The sequence below is a fragment of the Myotis daubentonii genome, chromosome 7 (assembly GCF_963259705.1).
Source record: "Myotis daubentonii chromosome 7, mMyoDau2.1, whole genome shotgun sequence".
Lineage (NCBI taxonomy): Eukaryota > Metazoa > Chordata > Mammalia > Chiroptera > Vespertilionidae > Myotis > Myotis daubentonii.
In genome coordinates, this window is record NC_081846.1 from 85746050 (window position 1) to 85764601 (window position 18552).

Sequence of the window (18552 nt, forward strand, 5' to 3'; positions counted from 1 at the left end):
TAATAGACAAATATGGTAATTAACCATACCTTCGCTATGCCTCCCATTGGCTAATCAGTGAGCTATGCAAATTAACCCAACCAAGATGGCGGCTGGCAGCCACGCAGCTGAAGCAAGCAGGAGGCTTGCTTGCTCCAGTGATGGAGGAAGCTAAGGTTCCCTGCCTGATGCGGCCTGGCTCTGAGCTCCAAAAGCAACAAAGTTTCAATTATAGAAACTAAACAAACCCCAGATACCTGCTTTCAGCAGGCCGGGCCTCAGAGCTGGAGCGAGCAGGAGCCAGCTCTCAGCTCCAGTGATGGCAACAATGTTTCAATTATAGAAGGTAAATAAATCCCAGAATAAAAAAAAAGAAAAGAAAAAAAGAAGAGGCTGGGAGCTTCAGTCACCAGCCAGCCTGAAAACAGCCATCAGCTCCTCATCCAGGCTGGCCAGGCACCCCAGTGGGGACCCCCCACCCTGAAGGGGGTGTGACCAGCTGCAAACAGCCATCAGCCCCTCACCCAGGCTGGCCAGGCACACCAGCAGGATCCCCACCCTGATCCGGGACACCTTTCAGGGCAAACCAGCTGGCCCCCACCCATGCACCAGGCCTCTATCCTATATAATAAAAGGGTAATATGCAAACTGACCCTAACAGCAGAAAGACTGGGAATGACTGGTCACTATGACATACACTGACCACCAGGGGGCAGAAACTCAATGCAGGAGCTGCCCTCCGGTGGTCAGTGAGCTCCCACATGGGAGAGCTCTGCTCAGCCACAAGGCAGGCTGATGGCTGCCAGTACAGCGGTGGTGGTGGGAGCCTCTCCTGCCTCCTCAGCAGCGCTAAAGATGTCCGACTGCAGCTTAGGCCTGCTCCCCGCTGACAAGTGGACATCACCCGAGGGCTGTCGGGCTGCCAGAGGGATGTCTGACTGCCAGCTTAGGCCCAATCCCCCGGGGAGCAGGCTTAAGCCAGCAGGTACTCATCCTCCAAGAGGTCCCAGACTGCAAGAGGGCACAGGCCGGGCTGAGGGACCCCCCCCCCCAACAGCGCACAAATTTTTGTGCAGCGGGCCTCTAGTTACATGTATATTTGGCTACTGGAAGTTGAAGTTGCCCCATATATTCCCTATGGCTCTATTTATTTTTCTTTCAGTCTTTTTTCTCCCTGTGCTTTATTTCAGATATTTTGTGGCTAAGTTTTCACGTTTACTAATCTTTCTTCTGTTCATATTATCTACATGTTAATGCTATCCAGTGTATATCCATCTTAGACATTTTATTTTCTATCTCTGGATTATTGTTTTCTTAAAGTATTTTCCATCTTCAACATGCTCAATCTTTCTTCTACCTTCTTAACTATTTGCAATGTAGTTATTAAAAAAACTGTCTTAATTGTCCTTGTCTACTAATTCTGTCATTTGCAACATTCCTGGATTGGTTTCAAATTGACTTATTTCTCTCCTAATTATGGTTCATGTTTTCTCTTTACATGACTGGTAAGTGCTGATTTGTTGCAGGACATTTATTGAGTGCTGGATATATCTGTATTCTTATAAACACCCTGAGCTTTGTTCTGGAACACAGTTAAGTTACTTGGCAACAGATCCTTTTGAGTCTTGCTTTTGAGCTTTGGTAGGTGGGAGCAGAGCAGAATCTAGCCTAGTGCTAATTTTTGCCTATTATATTGCAGAAATACCCTTCTAGAAACTCCACCCAGTATTTAGTTTTCCACTCTGGCTGGTGCAAACAAAACTATTCCAAGCCCTTTATGAGCTCTGAGCATGTTGCCTTCTGTTATGGTCATATGGTTCTCTGCATGGCTTCTAGTAGTTTCCTTACACACTTGTGTTAACCTCATTCAACTGATGACTCATGCCCTCCATTTCATCCAAGCTGCTATGCATACTCAGAGCTCACGCTCTGTACAGCTCTCTGTTCCAGTACTCTGCCCTATGACTTCTCCGGGCTCCACTCCAGACTGCCAGCTCTGACTCATAAACTCATGGAACTTGCCAGGGTCTGCCTGGACTCTCCACCCCGCGCTGTGGCCTGCACACTCTCTCCAGGCAGTAATCATAGGGGTCACCTGTTTATTTCCCCCATTGTGGGACAACAGTTTTGTGCTACTTGATGTTCAATCTCTGAAAACCATTATTTCATATATTTTGCAGCTTTAATTTTTTTTAAAATTTTTTTTATTGATTTCTTTAGAGAGAGGAAGGGAGAGATAGAAACATCAATGAGAGAGAAACATTGATAGGCTGTCTCCTGCATGCCCCCAGCCCTGGGGATCATGCCCATAACCCGGGAATGTGCCTTGACCTGGAATGGAACCATGACTTCCTGATTCATGGGCTGATGCTCAACCACTGAGCAACACTGGCTGGCTTGCATAGTTTTTTTAGTTGTTTCAAGTAGAAGAATAAGTCCAGTCCTGTTTCTCCATCTTGGATGAAAGCAGAAGTCTGTGGCATATCTATTACTAGTATATTCTGAAACTATTTTCCACTTTGCACTGAGTTTTCTTTCATTCTGTTTCCCCACCTTTGAACTTAACTTTGAAAATTAATGAACTTTTACAGAAGAATTCAGAATTACATAATTCTGCAAAAAAAACAATTTAATATTTCACAATTGGAAAGTTCACAAGAAGGTAACCACTAACTCTACTCATTCATTTAGGTCTCCAAAAGAGGGCATCTACAGAAAAATTATTAGACAAATAAGACAACTCAATAAATATACTGCTGGCATTAGGATGCCACAAAGGAGTTTAAAATCTTGAAACACAGATCAATATAAAAATCAGTAAAGTCTGAAAAATTATTAGAATATCAATGTTTAATAAAATAACTCTTCACCTCATAGTAAAAGTTCTGAAAATAGAAGCGCTATATGTTGTAACTTATTACTAGATGCTGGACCTACATTTGAAGACTTTTAGGAAAGCACAAACACGTAAGGAAAAATAATAAATTTACTAACTCAATGGCTAACCTGTATGTGCAAGAATACCAAACACCTAATGTTAATCAGAACAATGTCCTAAAACTCTAATCTCATAAGGGGTTCTATCAGATATTATGGCAATATTCCAAGGTTAAGCTGTATCAAGATGCTTTTTACTTTAATTATGAAATAACCTAAACATTAAAAGGTATGATGAACAGAACAAAAAAGCCATTGAACCCACCAACCAAGTTTAACAAATGTTTACATATTGTCATAACTGCTTCAGATCCTTTATTTCTTCTGTTAAATATGATGTGAGCACAGTTAAAACCTTCTTTCTGTCTCTCCCTAATCCCATTACCCTTGCCTTCCCAGAGCTAACCACTATTATTTAGTACACTCTCTTTGTTGTTATACTCTTATCCCATAAGGCACAGCCACAGAAAACAGTATATCTTGTGTTTTAAATTTACAGATTGAGCATTTAAACTAAAACATCTGTAGTACACTGTGTGGTATAAACAGAAGAACATCACCTCCACACTGTGTTGGAAGGAATAGGACCTTTGTGAGAAGATGATAATGTGCTATGACTGTGCTACTGGAAAACTAACCCATTCCTTTCTAAAAAAGAGGGGCATCAGGGAAGTGCTTCTTTACAGAAGAATGCCAGGAATCAAAGAGTAAGAAAAAAAATCCCGATTTTGCAACACCAACGGTTCATCAATAGGTGCTGAAACCACTGGAAACAAGATACGCATACAGTCTTCCTATTTACCACTCCATCCAATACTTATTGATTTGAAAGATACATTTACAACAGAGAAATCTGGTGGACAGTATCTTAACCAAGTGGTTTCCATCTGTCTCATCAATAATGGAACATAGTGATATACAGTGTCCTGATGTGCTGAACGAGGAGGAACCACACAGATCAGGGGTCAGCAAACTATTTCTGTAACGCTGGCTAGTGAATCATTGGGCTTTGAGCCACAGAGTCACAAGCACACAACTCTGCCAGTGAAGCACCATAGAACGTGTACACGTAGGTGTGGCTGGGTTCCAATAGATTTTATTTATAAAAACTGGAGGCAGGTGTGATTGGACCACAGGTTATAGTTTGTTGACCTGCAACCTACACAATAATTCTGTTGAAAATGTTTAACCTGAATTAAATAATGAGAAAACAATCAGACAAAACTAGATTATGGGACACTCTATAAAACTGACATGATTGTTCTTTTAAAAAAATCAATACAACGAAAGTCAAAATAAGGTGGGGAACTATTCCAGATTAAAGGACACTAAAAGACATGACTTGCTGTGTAAAGACATAGACAACCTTCATTCTTTCTAAGTAAAAGAAGCCAGTCTGAAAAGGCTACATATTGTATGATTCCTATTATATGATATACTGGAAGAAAGAAAAAAAAAGCAAAACTATAGAGACGATAAGAAAGATCAGTGGTTGCTGGGAACTCGGTGGGGAGGATGAGTAAGTGAAGCACATGGGATTTTTAGGGCAGTGAAACAATTGTAACAGTGGCTACATGACATTATTCACTTGTCAAAATAGAACTTTATAGCACAGAGTGAATCTTAATGTATGCAAAGTAAAAAGCAAAAAAAAAAAAAAAAAAGCAAAAACATTTAGTAAGTCAGGGAATCCCAGGAAAGAATGAAGACGGTAACAAAACAATCTAACTGTATTACAAAGACATGAAACAACCTTACTGGAGGGAATGGAAGAAAGGATGCCGACCTAAATAACTTTGGCAATAAACAGATTTTGTGAGACTAAGGCCAAAGTAAATACACAAAAGCACTGTACCCTCATTAATATCAAGTTGCTTCCCACAGGTTACAGATGAACAGCTCTGACACTGCTGTAATGTACATGGAATTAAACAATCGAGTAAATGGGTGGACGATGATGGGAGCCAGGCTTCCCACTGTTTTAGTAAAGACCATATAATAACCCAGTTAATAATTAATTGAAAAGGAGCAAAGGGAAGGCCAAATATTATGGACATGTCATTTAGCAGCTTTGCCAGGAAGCTACCGTTTCCAGGGGTGGGCAAACTGTTTGACTCGAGGGCCACAATGGGTTCTTAAACTGGACCGGAGGGCCGGAACAAAAGCATGGGAGGAGTGTTCGTGTGAACTAATATAAATTCAAAGCAAACATCATTGCATAAAAGGGTATGGTCTTTTTTTTTTTAGTTTTATTCATTTCAAACGGGCCGGATCCAGCCTGCGGGCCGTAGTTTGCCCACGGCTGGTTTAGACACATGCTCATTAAAGTCTGGGTGACATAGGGAAGACACTTGTATGTCAGTCACACCTGGGAACAGGTCACTGGCCAGAGTAGGCGTGGCCACTGCAAGCCTGGGAACTATATTTGAGATACTTAAGTTCCTAAACAGAGGAGTTTGCCCTCTTATTGTCTTGGTTGGCACTCCTGGTTTGCGAACTCTCACACTCCTGCATTTGTCCACTTGGCTCACAGGCATGTGGACCCCACATACAATGGACTAATGGACTGCAACTAGCGTAATGCTAAACTGGACCCAGACACTCTGGACGCTGGCTTTGCTTCTAACTCTGCTAAATCCCTAGCTGCACTTCTTCCAAGACTGGACTAAGGGAAATGGGACTTTAGAAACTGAGGAATATAATTCCATGCAAATAAAGCTTCTACCACATCTCACCCTCCTGTGGGGGGCTCCTGAAATGCTTATTCCAGCAGCACCCCAAGAAACCCACTCCACTAGCAACAGAGAAAAGCCATCCATGAATTTCTCCAATAAAAGGATGAGAAAGTTCAGATAAGCAAGGGGAGGAAGCTAGAATGCCCGTGTGGGGGTGGATTCGAGTTGGAAACATCAGTAAGAGCTCAGCTTAACATATAGAAACAAGGGGTAACATGAAAATACGTATAGGTATGTCTAGACACACGGGTTGAAAGGTTGATATATTTCTTTTCTCTGTCGGCTGAGAGAACCTAAAAGAAAACATTAGCAAAACAAATTTACCAATATATTAAAAGGATCATACAACCATGATCAAGTGGGGTTTATTTCAGAAATGCAAGGATGGTTAAACATCTGTAAATCAATCAACATGATACATCCCATTAACAAAATGAAGGATAAAAAAATCACATATCAATAGAGGCAGAAAAAGCATTTGATAAAATTCAACATCCATTTAAAATAAAAACTCTCAACAAAGTAGGCACGGAGGGAACATATCTCAACATAATAAGGGTCACAAATGACAAAAACCACAGCTAACATCATACACAACAGTAAAAAGCTGAAAGCTTTTTCTCTAAAATCAAAAACAAGACAAGGATGCCAATTCTCACCACTTTTGTTCAACACAGTATAGGAAGTCCTAGACACAGCAATTAGGCAAGTAAAAGAAATAAAAAGTGCTGTGGCTGGTGTAGCTTAGTTAGTTGGATCAGTCCATGCACCAAAAGGTTGCCATTTTGATTCCTGGCCAGGGCACATGCCCAGGTTGCAGGTTCGATTCCCAGTAGGGGACAAGCAGGTGGCAACCAATCAATGTTACACTCTCACAGAGATGTTTCTCTCCCTCTCCCTTCTTCTCTCTCTAAAAATCAATCAATAAAAATATTTTTAAAAAAATAAAAGACATCCAGATCAGTAAGAAATAAGCAAAACTATTTTTAGAAAACCCTAAAGACTTCACCAAAAAAACTGTTAAAACTAATAAACAAATTCAGTAAAGTTTCAGAATACATAAATGTGTGGTGTTTCTATACACAAATAACAAACTCTTGGAACGAAAAATTAAGAAAACAAACCCACTCACAATTACATCAAAAAGAATAAAATACCTAGAAATAAATTTAACAAAGGAGGTAAAAAAAATCTAGACACTGAAAACTATGAAATTCTGATGAAATAAATTGAAGACACTAATAAATGAAAAAATATTCCATGCTCATGAATTAAAAGAATTAATATTGTTAAAATGTCCATACTATCCAAAGAAATCTACAGTCAATGCAATCCTATCAAACTTTCAATGGCCTATTTCATAGAACTTGAGCAAATAATTCTAGACTTTGTAGAGAACCACAAAAGATCCAAAATAGCTAAAGCAATCTTGAGAATAAATTTGGTAGTATCACACTTCTAATTTCAAATTATACTACAAAGTTATAATAATCAAAACAGTATGATATTAAAACAAAAACAGACACACAAAAGTTGAAACAGAATTGAGAGCCTGGAAATAAACCCACACATATATGGACAATTAACAAATGACAAAGAAGCCAAGAACATACAATGGAGAAAGGAAAGTGTCTTTAATAAATGGTGCTGGGAAAACTGACAGTCATATGCGGAAGGAAGGAATAAAGGAAGGAAGGAAGAAAGAGAAGAAGGGAGGGAGGGAGGGAGGTAGGAAGGGAGGGAAGGAAGGCCACTATTGAAAGTAGACCACTATCCTAAATCATACACAAAAATTAACTCAAAATGGATTAAAGATTTGAATGTAAGAGTTAAAACCTAAAATTCCTCAAAGAAAACATGCAGAAAGCTCCCTGACATCAGTTTTAGTGATGTGTTTGTGGATCTGACTCCAAAAGCAAGGAAAACAAAAGCAGAAATAAACAAATGGGACTACATAAAACTAAAAGGCTTCTCCAGAGCAATAAAACCCATCATCAAAATGAAAAGGCAACTTACTTATTTGCAAATCTACCCTAATATATAAAAAGCCAGGGGCTTTCATGACCGAAAAAAACGGAGGGATGACCGAACAGCAGGCTGTGTGGGGCGACAGGCTGGCGGGGGGCGGGTAGTGAGGAACAACCAAATGATTGAACAGCAGGCTGCGTGGGGCGACCAGGCCAGCAGGGGGGGCAGTTGGGGGCGACCAGGCTGGCGGGGGGCAACCAGGCTGGTGGGGGGGGGGGGGCAGTAAGGGGCAACCAGGCCAGCAGGCAGAGGTGGTTAAGGGTGATCAGGCTGGCAGGTGAGCAGTTAGGACCAGCAGTCCCAGATTGTGAGAGGGATGTCCTAGGATCAGGCCTAATCCGGCTGTGGGATATCCCACGAGGGGTCCCAGACTGCAGAGGGTGCAGGCTGGGCTGAAGGGACCCCCCCTCCCCCGTGCATGAATTTTGTGCACTGGGCCTCTAGTCTATATATATATATATATAAAAGCCTAAGTGACCGAACGGCCAAACGGCCGGTCGACTGGTCACTATGATGCACACTGGCCACCAGGGGACAGACGCTCAACGCAGGAGCTGCCCCCCTTGTGGTCAGTGGCTCCCACAGTGGCAGTGCCGTTCAGCTGACCAATGGGTGCCAGACACCAGGCTCACAGCTGGCGAGTGCAGCTGCGCAGTGCAAACCTGTCCTGCCTCCATGGCAGCGCTACTGAGTGGCAGCGGCGGCAGGCGCAGGGGGACCGGGATGAGCAGGAGCAGCATAGCGGCAGGCCCAGGCTCCTCCCCGGCTGCCTGCCACTTCACGCACTACTATATCCACTGAGGGGTCCCGGATTGCGAGAGGGCACCGGCCAGGCTGAGGGACCCAACCAGTGCATGAATCTGTGCACCGGGCCTCTAGTATATAATAGAGGACTAAAAATCCAAAATATATAAAGAACTCAGACAACTCAACAACAAAAGGAAGCAAACAACCCAATTTAAAAAGTGGGCAGACCCTTGGCTAGTGTTGATCTATGGTTAGAACATTGGTCTGTGCACCAAAGGGGGATGGGTTCAATTCCAGTCACAGGCACGTACCTGGGCTGCAGGTTCGATCCCTGGCCCCATTCTGAGCAGCAACCAATTGATGTGTCTCCACATCGCTGTTTCTCTCTTTCTCTCCCTTCCCCCTCTTTTCCACTCTCTCTGAAAATCAATGGAAAAAATATCCTCCAGTGAGGATAAACAAAGAAACAAGCAAGCAAGCAGAGCCCTGGCTGATGTGGCTCAGTTGGCTGAGCATTGTTTCATGCACCCAGAGGATGGATTCACAGTCAGGGCACATGCCTGGGTTGTACACTCGATCCTCGGTATAGGTGTGCAGGAGGCAGCAATTGATGTTTCTCGCTCTCTCTTCCCCTCTCCCTTCCTCTTACTCTAAAAAAAAATCAATAAAAACATTTAAAAAATAAAAAGTGAGCTGAGGAGCTAAATAAGTATTTTTTCAAAGAAGACATACAGATGACCAAGAGGCACATGAAAAGATGTTCCACATCACTAATTATTAGGGAAATGCAAACCAAACCATAATGAGATATGACCTCACACTTGTTCGAATAGCTATTATCAAAAAGGCAAGAAGTAACAGTGTTGGAGAGGATGTGGAGAAAAGAAAACCCTTGTGCACTGCCGGTGGGATTGTAAATTAGTGCAGCCACTATGGAAAACAGTATAAAGATTCTTCAAAAAGTTAAGAATATAAAACTACCATGTGATCCAGCTATTCCACTTCTGTGTATTTATTCAAAGAATACAAAAACACTAATTCAAAAAGACGTACGTATCCCTTATTCATTGCAGCATTATTTACAATAGCCAAGATACAGAAATAACGTAAGTGTCCATCAATGGATGAATGGATAAAGATGTGTACAGATATACAATGGAATATTACTCAACCATAAAAAGTATAAAATATTTCCATTGAAAACAACATGGATAGCCCTAACCGGTTTGGCTGAGTGGATAGAGGGTTGGCCTGCGGACTGAAGGGTCCCGGGTTCAATTCTGGTCAAGGGCATGTACCTTGGTTGCGGGCACACCCCCAGTAGGAGGTGTGCAGGAGGCAGCTGATCTATGTTTCTCTCTCACGGATGTTTCTAACTCTCTATCCCTCTCCCTTCCTCTCTGTAAAAAAACAATAAAATACATTTTTAAAAAAACCAACATGGATAGACATTAAAGGTATACTGCTAGGGGAAATTAAGTCAGAAAGAGAAAGACAAATACTTCAAGCATACCAATATTCACGCCATGGGGGTGCAGGAAGAAGAGAGGGAGCAAGAAATTGAAAACCTACTTGAAGAAATAATGATAGAAAACTCCCCTCCCTGGTGAAAGAAATAGACTGACAAGTTCAAGAAGCACAGAGAGTCCTAAACAAGATGAGCCCATAGAGGCCCACACCCAGACACATCATAATTAAAATGTCAAAGGTTAAAGACAAAGAGAGAATCTTAAATGCAGCAAGAGAAAAGGAGTAAGTTAACTACATGAGAGCTCCCTTAAGTCTGTCAGCTGATTTCCCAACAGAAACTTTGCAGCCAGAAGGGAGTAGCAAGAAATATTCAAAGTTATGAAAAGCAAGGAACTACAATGATAGCAAAGCTATCATTTAGAATTGATGATCAGATAAAGCGCTTCACAGACAAGAAAAAGCTAAAGGAGTTCATCACCACCAAACCAGTATTACATGAAATGTTTAAGGGAGAAAGGAGAAGACAAAGACGAAGACGAAGATGAAGATGAAGAAGAAAAACTGATTAAAAATATGAACAATAAAATGGCAATACATATCAATAATTGAATATAAAAATCAAAATAAATGAACAAGGAATGTAATGAACAAAATAAACTGATGAATAAAATAGAACCAGAGGCATGGAAACATGGAACAGACTGACGAATCTCAGACTGAAGGGGGAAGAGGGTGAGTGGGAAGAGATTAACCAAAAAACTTACATGCATATATGCATTACCCATGGACACAGACAATAGGGTGGTGAAGGCCTGGGGTGGGGCAGGATCTGGGTGGAGGAGGGCAAGGGGGTGGGAAAAAGGGGTTAGACATCTCTAATACTCTCAATGATAAAGAATTTAAAAATGAAAATAATATTCAGAAAGGCAAGAAGGAATCTAAAATAACCCCCAAAAGATCATTCATCACAGTGAACACTGTATCTGTGGGTAAATTCACTATGCCACAATGTCAAACCATCCTTCTAGCTCTCAGATGAGAAACACTAGAGCACTTGCGAATCCACTTGTTTTAATGATCCTACTGAAGCAAGGGAGGCCGTGGAGAAGAACAAGGGTGCAGTGTTTCAGAGTACAGGCTGTGTGGCTAAACTGCTGGGGTGAACTGCAGCTTTGCCTTTGGATAGTCATGTATCTTAGGCAAGTGGTGTGTGTTTTTCCACATATTTTTATTGATTTCAGAGAGGAAGGGAGAGGGAGAGAGAATAGAAACATCAATGATGAGAGAGAATCATTGACCAGCTGCCTCCTGCATGGTCCCTACTGGGGATCGAGCCCACAACCCAGGCATGTGCCCTTGACTGGAATCGAACCCGGGACCCTTCAGTCTGCAGGCCGAAGCTCTATCCACTAAGCCAAACAAGCGAGGGCTCAGGCAAGTTTCCTAATCTCTCCATTCCTTAGTTTCTTCACCCGTAAATGGGGAATAACTCCCTAATGCAGAGGGATGTGTGAGGATAAAATGAGATAACCTAGTTCTTAGCACAGTACCTAATACATACTAATTTCACAATTACTTCAAAAACTCCTCAGTATGAAACTCCTTGGTCTTTGTATGCACACAATTCATAAAAGGTAAATAAATATGTGGTACAGCAACCTTTCAAATGGTACAGCACCCCAATCAAATGACAAGGTAGGCCTGGGCACACATCCCAGAACTCAAAAACGTCTGTACCCCAAAAGTTCCCCTTAGAGCAGCGGTTCTCAACCTGTGGGTCACGAACCCTTAAGGGGTTGAACAAACCTTTCACAGGGGTCGCCTAAGACCATCGGAAAACACATATATAATTACATACTGTTTTTGTGATTAATCACTATGCTTTAATTATGTTCAATTTGTAACAATGAAAATACATCCTGCATATCAGATATTTACATGACGATTCATAACAGTAGCAAAATTACAGTTATGAAGTAGCAACGAAAATAATTTTATGGTTGGGGGTCAGCACAACATGAGGAACTGTACTAAAGGGTCGTGGCATTAGGAAGGTTGAGAACCACTACCTTAGTCAGTGGAACACACTTCCCACATGCCGTGGTTAAATCATTGCTAACACAGGTGAAAGACGTGAGTGGGCACAGCTGAGCCTCTAGCTGCGATCCGCCCGCTGCTCTAATGGGTAGGCGTTAGGTCCTGGGAAGGACAGAACACAGTGACCCTGGGAAGAACACATCTTCCCGCCACTGTAACAGCTTAAAGCTTACACTTTATGCTTGAGGACTTCAAGAACAACCTACTCTGTCCTGTACCAAGGGCCTCATAGCACTCACTGTATCAACACTGAGACACTGTAACCCATAACACACAGATACTAAAATAAAAATGTAGGATTTGTTTCTATTTCATGAACATGCTTTTGGTGATATCCTTTCGAAAGCAGACACTCGATAGTTGTCAGTATCTTAGTATCAACTCTCAATCTCCCTCTAACAAGAACACAGCAATAAACATATCTATAATACTCCAATAAGCCTAGAGTTATTTTAAGGAATAATTACGTTCTTATGAAATATTTTATCATTACCACCAAGTTGACTAGTCCGTCTTCTCTATGGGTCTACATAACTCACCTACTCCTTACTCAGGTAATAATGATCATAAAACTATACAAAATTAGACAGGAAAAAAAATTAAGGGAGACCCAGCTGATGTTGCTCAGTGGTTAAGCATCAACCCATGAATCAAGAGGTCACAGTATGATTCCCAGTCAGGGCACATGCTTGGGTTGTGGGTTTGATCCCCAAGTAGGAGGTGAGCAGGAGGCAGCCGATCAATGATTGTCTTTCATCAGTGATAATTCTATCTCTCTCCCTTTCCCTTCCTCTCTCTGAAATAAAAACATTTTTTAAGTGAGGAAAAAGAGTTTAGAAAATTTACAAAGTCAATAAGTAAAATGTCAAGAATTGACAACATTTTAAAAAGACAGCTATACACACTTACATTGCACATATATGTATAAATCAAGATCTTGGTTTCCCGCCCTAACCAGTTTGGCTCACTGGATAGAGCATCAGCCTGCAGACTCAAGGGTCCCAGGTTCGATTCCGGTCAAGGGTATGTACCTTGGTGGCAGGCACATACCCAGTAGGGAGTGTGCAGGAGGCAGCTGATCGATGTTTCTCTCTCATCGATGTTTCTCTCTATCCCTGTTCCTTCCTCTCTGTACAACATCAATAAAATATATTATAAAAAAAAAAAAGATCTTGGTTTCCCAATACCATTCTCTGTAATGGGATCAGAGCTCCTCAGAGAAATGGCTGATCGTAGGGCTGGGGCAGGGAAAGAATAAGACAAGTCTGGAAGGTCTTACTCTACCAAAAAGTAAGAAAGTGCTCAAAGAATGCTGGGGTCATGTTAAAAGGACAGGGAGCCATATTTAAGGAGCTACCATAGACCAAAACGGGAATAATTAGAGCATCAAAATAAACAACGATAGTAAAAGATAATAATCCCTTCAATAAAGTAAGAATCCATTATTCCACAATTATATAAACAAATGATTAAGCAAATGCTGTGGAGGCTGTGGAGTGGGGCAGAAAGCTCTTCCTTACTGTACAAAAACAACTATTACAGGTATCAGGAATGATGGAATAAGAAATCATTATTACCAATCATCATAATAATAATTGATTCAGGCAGGAATCATCAAAGAATGCTAAACTAGTGGATGAAATTTTGAGAAGTAACAAGACGTTCACATACATGGTCTCAGCATATACCTCCATAACTTACTTTTTAATTACAATTAAAATTTGCAGAGCAGAAACTGGCAGGCACCACCTGAGCCAATCAAAGTTACTGTTGCCAGTAATGGGGCTCATGGACAGCAGAGCCTCCTGGTGATGTCGGCATCACGTCTATAAGTTCTTTGCCAAAAGGCATAACCTAAATCTAATCATGAGAAAATATCAGAAAAACCTAACTGAGGGACATTCTATAGAATAACGGGCCTGTACTATTCAAACTTGCCAATGTGATAAAATACAATAAAAGACTCCAGATTAAAGAAATTAATTTCAGGTTAATGGTATTGAATGTAACGTGATTTTGAATTTTCTTTTGTTACAGAAAGACCTTGTTGGAAAAATTTAAATCTCAGTAAGATCTGTCAATTATGTAATAGCATTTTTTCAAATCAGTTCCTGATTTTCATCACTGTACTGTCATTATGCAAGAGAATTCCTTGTTTTTGGTAAATACTAGTACACACTGATATATTTAGAGATAAAGGGGAATCATGTCAGCCACATACTTCTAAGTGATTCAGAAAGAAAAATCTGGGAGGGGCAGTAAGGAGAGTAAGAGATAAAAGGGGGAAGAAAAAAAGGGGTGGAAGAAAACAAATGTGACAATATGGAAATATTTGGAAATCTGTGTAGAGCATCCAGAAATTCTTTGTCCTCTTTTTACAACATTGCTGTGCCTGAAATTACGCCAAAGTAAAAAAAAAAAAAAAAAAAGTTGGATATAAAGTGATACCTCGGTCAAAACTCATGGACCAGCATGCTAAAATCTGTACATTATACCATGTATAAATCATTTCAGTTAAAATAATTAAAGCTTATTCTAAACATTTAATCAAATATTGATGACTGGAAAACTTCAACAATTAAAAACAGAAGTTAGAAACCCATCAAGAGCCTATCAAAATGGAGACTAACTTCATGTCTGCTGTTTTGGAGCGTGCAATGATAAACCAGCACCAGCTAGTCTTGGTCACTTCCGTGATCGCAAGACCCACAGCTCTCAGGACCTCCTGGCTGTGGAATCAGGCCTGCCACCTTCCACCAGCTCCCCAGGAGGCCCCCTGTGTACTCAGCTCATAGTAACAACCACCTCTCATACTACTGTTTAATGTGTTTTTTCATCCTAAATTAGCTTCACATACTCCCTTACTAATCAACCCCCAAATACAGAAGCCCGTCACAAGCAAACCTGGACCTTAAATGTTTTTAATTTAGAGAGAGAGAGAGAGAAAGAGAGAGAGAGACCACATATGCCTGGCCAGCATCTGGCTTCTCACCTACATTAATACCTTTCAAAGTATTTTTTAAAAGATTATTATCAGTGTAATAGTCAATTATTTTCTTTCAAAATACTAATAAAACAAAATGACTACGGTGTCTCATACCTTGCTTCAGAAATACTATAAATTCCTTTACAGTCTGGTCGAAATTAACTCCATGATATACCACAGGTTTGAAGTTCCGATGCTCAAAGGATCGAATAAGGCGAACTGTGATGGTCACTTCTTTGGAAGCCATGTGAAAAAACTCCTGTGGGAAGAGACACAAGAACAGTCTAAATAACAGCAACTCAAAGTTATGGCCTGCGTTTCTGCCATCAGCTCTCTGGCACCCAGACCATCCCTCCCATACTGTCTGGCACGGCCCCCACACCAACGCTGCCTCTCGGGCACCCACGAGAGTCCCAAGGTTACTCCCACCTACCCGCTGTCACCTGAACAGCCTCGTCACAGTCGCTGAAAGTCTGACTGGCAGAAAACTGATGGCACAGAAGATGAACACAAGTGACATGGGGGGTGGGGGAGACTCGGGTTCATGTATGAGGACAAGCAGGGTTGCCAAAGACAGATCCCTGGCATACACACAGCTGCCTTGGATTTGCTATGCCGGGGGTCTCCTCACTTGGCCCTGAGATGAAGTATGTTTATAACAGTTCAACTATCAGCAGACCGTATCTTAATCTCCCAAATGCTGCCAGATTTCAGTGTTGATTTAATTATATGCCACAGTATCAATGACCTCTCATATTATTGTTTAATGTGTTTATTTCATCTTAAAACCATGTACTAGGGCCATGTGCCAGGTGTTAATGTTATTGCACTTATTCTATCACCAAGTCATAAATTATTACACTCATTTTAAGGATGAGAAAACAGACTCAGATTGTACAAATTGCCCAAAGTCATAAAGTTAAAAAAAAAAAAAAAAGCCAGGATTCAAGCACCAATTTAATTCCAAAGTCCAGGCTTTCTCAAATATACTACCAGAAAATCACCAGAATTATTTACTCCAAAAAAATCTGCAAAATTGCCAATGATTTAATGATATAATTACAGTGCATTTCTAATTAGTAGTAACCACTTCATGCTACTTTCAACTTTATATACAACTTAGCCATAATATACAAGTGCTAAGAAAAAATACCTGTAGAACCTAAGAAACGATGTCCAATCTCACTAGTAATCAGGGGAATTAAAAATAACAATGTGGCCCTAACTGGTTTGGCTCAGTGGATAGAGCATCAGCCTGCGGACTGAAAGGTCCCAGGTTCGATTCCCATCAAGGGCATGTACCTTGGTTGCGGGCACATCCCTAGTGGGAGGTGTGCAGGAGGCAGCTGATCGATGTTCCTCTCTCATCGATGTTTCTAACTCTCTATCCCTCTCCCTTCCTCTCTGTGAAAAATCAATAAAGTATATTAAAAAAAATAAATTTAAAAAAATAACTGTGATATATCACTCATCAAATTGACATAAAGTCTGACAATGCCTAGTGTCGGCAAGGGTGCAGAACAATGACAATTTAATCAGTGAAAGAGCACAAGTGGTTACTACTTTAGGAGATGGTTGGCAACACTTAGTACAGCTGAAGATACACATACCTTTCAATCTAGCGATTTCATTTGCAGGCAGTACCCCACCTATGTGCACAAGGAGAACTGTAAAAGAACATTCATAGTAACATCATTTGTTAATTATAAAAACTGGAAACAAATGTCCATCAAGAGAAGAACAGATAAGTAAACCATAGAGAGTACAGGCAATAAAAATGAATGGACTAGAACTATATACCTCAACATAGGCGAATCTCAAAAATATTATGGTGAATGAAAAAACGGTAGTCAAAGAGAGTATACTACCATTTATACAAAGTTAAAAAATATAGCTGTTGTTATGTGGAAAAGGAGGTGATTACTGTATTTTTCCATGTATAACACGCTATTTTTTTCTAAAATCCTTAGACTGAAAATCGAGGGGTGTCTTATACACGAAGTCAGCAGAGGAGGGAGCCGCGCGGGTGCATAGCTGCCCATACCTTGTCAAACAGGCTTCCTCCAATCACGAGCTTTATTGTTACTGACGTCAGGTGATGCCGTAATTGGAGGTGGAGGTGGAGCGTGCGCAGATGCAACAGGGACTGGAACGTTCTGAGCCCATAAAGATGTCAAAAAATAGAAAGATAAATACTGGTAAGCGATTGTCTTACTCTGCAAAATTCAAACTGAATGTAATCAGCTATGCAAAGAGCATGGAAATAGAGCTGCAGAGAGACAACTTGGACCTCCTCCCAGAGAGTGTGTGATCAGACAGTGGAGAAAACAGGAAGAACACCTCCTTAAGATGCCAAAAAAGAAGAAGGCCTTGAAAGGAAAACCAGAAAAATGGGCAAACTCGGAGCAGAGGCTTCAGACTTGGATTACGGAGCAGCGCCAGAGTGGCTTGTGTGTGTCAACCAAGCTTTTCAATGTCAGGCAAGAATGTTTGCAAGAGAAATGAACATTGTCGGTTTTGCAGGAAAGGCAAAATGGTGCTTCAGTTTCATGAGGAGAGAAGGGTTGGCCATGAGAACATGAACAAAGTTAGCTCAGAAAATGCCACCAGTTTGTGAGGATGATCTCACATATATGGACAGTGACTCAGAAGACAGCAGTGATACATATAAGTTGAAGAAATGGATATGTCTGGAAATAATAGTGATGAGGAAGAGAGCAGTGATGCAACAGAGGCTGAATAAAGTGATATGCTGCATAATATAGTACTGGTATGTGAACATTATCTGCGGTAATTACTAAATAAAAATGTGTTCTGTTTTATGTTTAAAATATTGACTTCTTAATTTTGGGTTGGAAAAGTGGGGGGCATCTTATACATGGGGGTGTCTTATACACAGAAAAATATGGTAGTTGTCATCCCTGAGGCAAAGGAAGGGTTATACAATTAGAACACATGCACTTTGATTATGTTGCTAGCCATTTACGTCCTGAGCGGGACTTATGTATATGGATAGTGTGTTATACTTTATGCCTTTTAGCATATCTGGAATGTTTCACAATAGACAGAAGAAGTCATAATTCTTAAAAACCTGTTAACACTGCTTCTGAAATACAGAAGTCTTTTATAATATCCCTCTCTCAAGAGGTATTCTTTATTAAATACCTCAGTCTATTTTAAATTAGAACTTTGTAGATGTTAGCCACACTAATTTGGCCTACAAAGTCTCTCTGAATCATAGAATGCTTATACAAATATTTTATTAGGTTTGAGAGAATATGTAGCATATTATATATAGAAATCAAAATTCAAGCAGTTTTAATACATAAAATAAATTGTAATTATAATTAGCATACTATTTATAATTAAATGAATGGTTCCTAAGGGACTAGAAATAATATTTTCCCTCTAAAATAAGGTTTCACTTTATAATCTTTAATGAGTTTAAATTAACAAATCTTTTGATAATCCCAATACTAGCTACTATACTATTTTTTTATTTTATACATATATAATTTTATTGATTTCAGAGAGGAAGGGAGACAGAAACATCAATGATGAGAGAGAATCATT

General features: G+C 40.5%; 1 protein-coding gene across 10 annotated transcripts in view; it reads right to left on the reverse strand.

Annotated features, from left to right (window-relative positions):
- Window positions 1-18552, reverse strand: part of C7H2orf76 (chromosome 7 C2orf76 homolog) — a 78217-nt gene that overhangs the window by 23029 nt on the left and 36636 nt on the right. For 3 of the 10 annotated variants that reach the window (XM_059704670.1, XM_059704676.1, XM_059704667.1), the window contains exons 2-4: window positions 17024-17135; window positions 16590-16646; window positions 15094-15238 (exon numbers count right to left, since the gene is read on the reverse strand). In XM_059704670.1, the coding sequence (XP_059560653.1) occupies window positions 15094-15226 (133 nt within the window). In that variant the 5' untranslated portion in view covers window positions 15227-15238; window positions 16590-16646; window positions 17024-17135. Of the gene's footprint in view, window positions 1-15093; window positions 15239-16585; window positions 16647-17023; window positions 17136-18552 lie in introns of all 10 variants that reach the window. The other 7 variants (XM_059704668.1, XM_059704671.1, XM_059704674.1 and 4 more) reach the window with 4 other exon arrangements.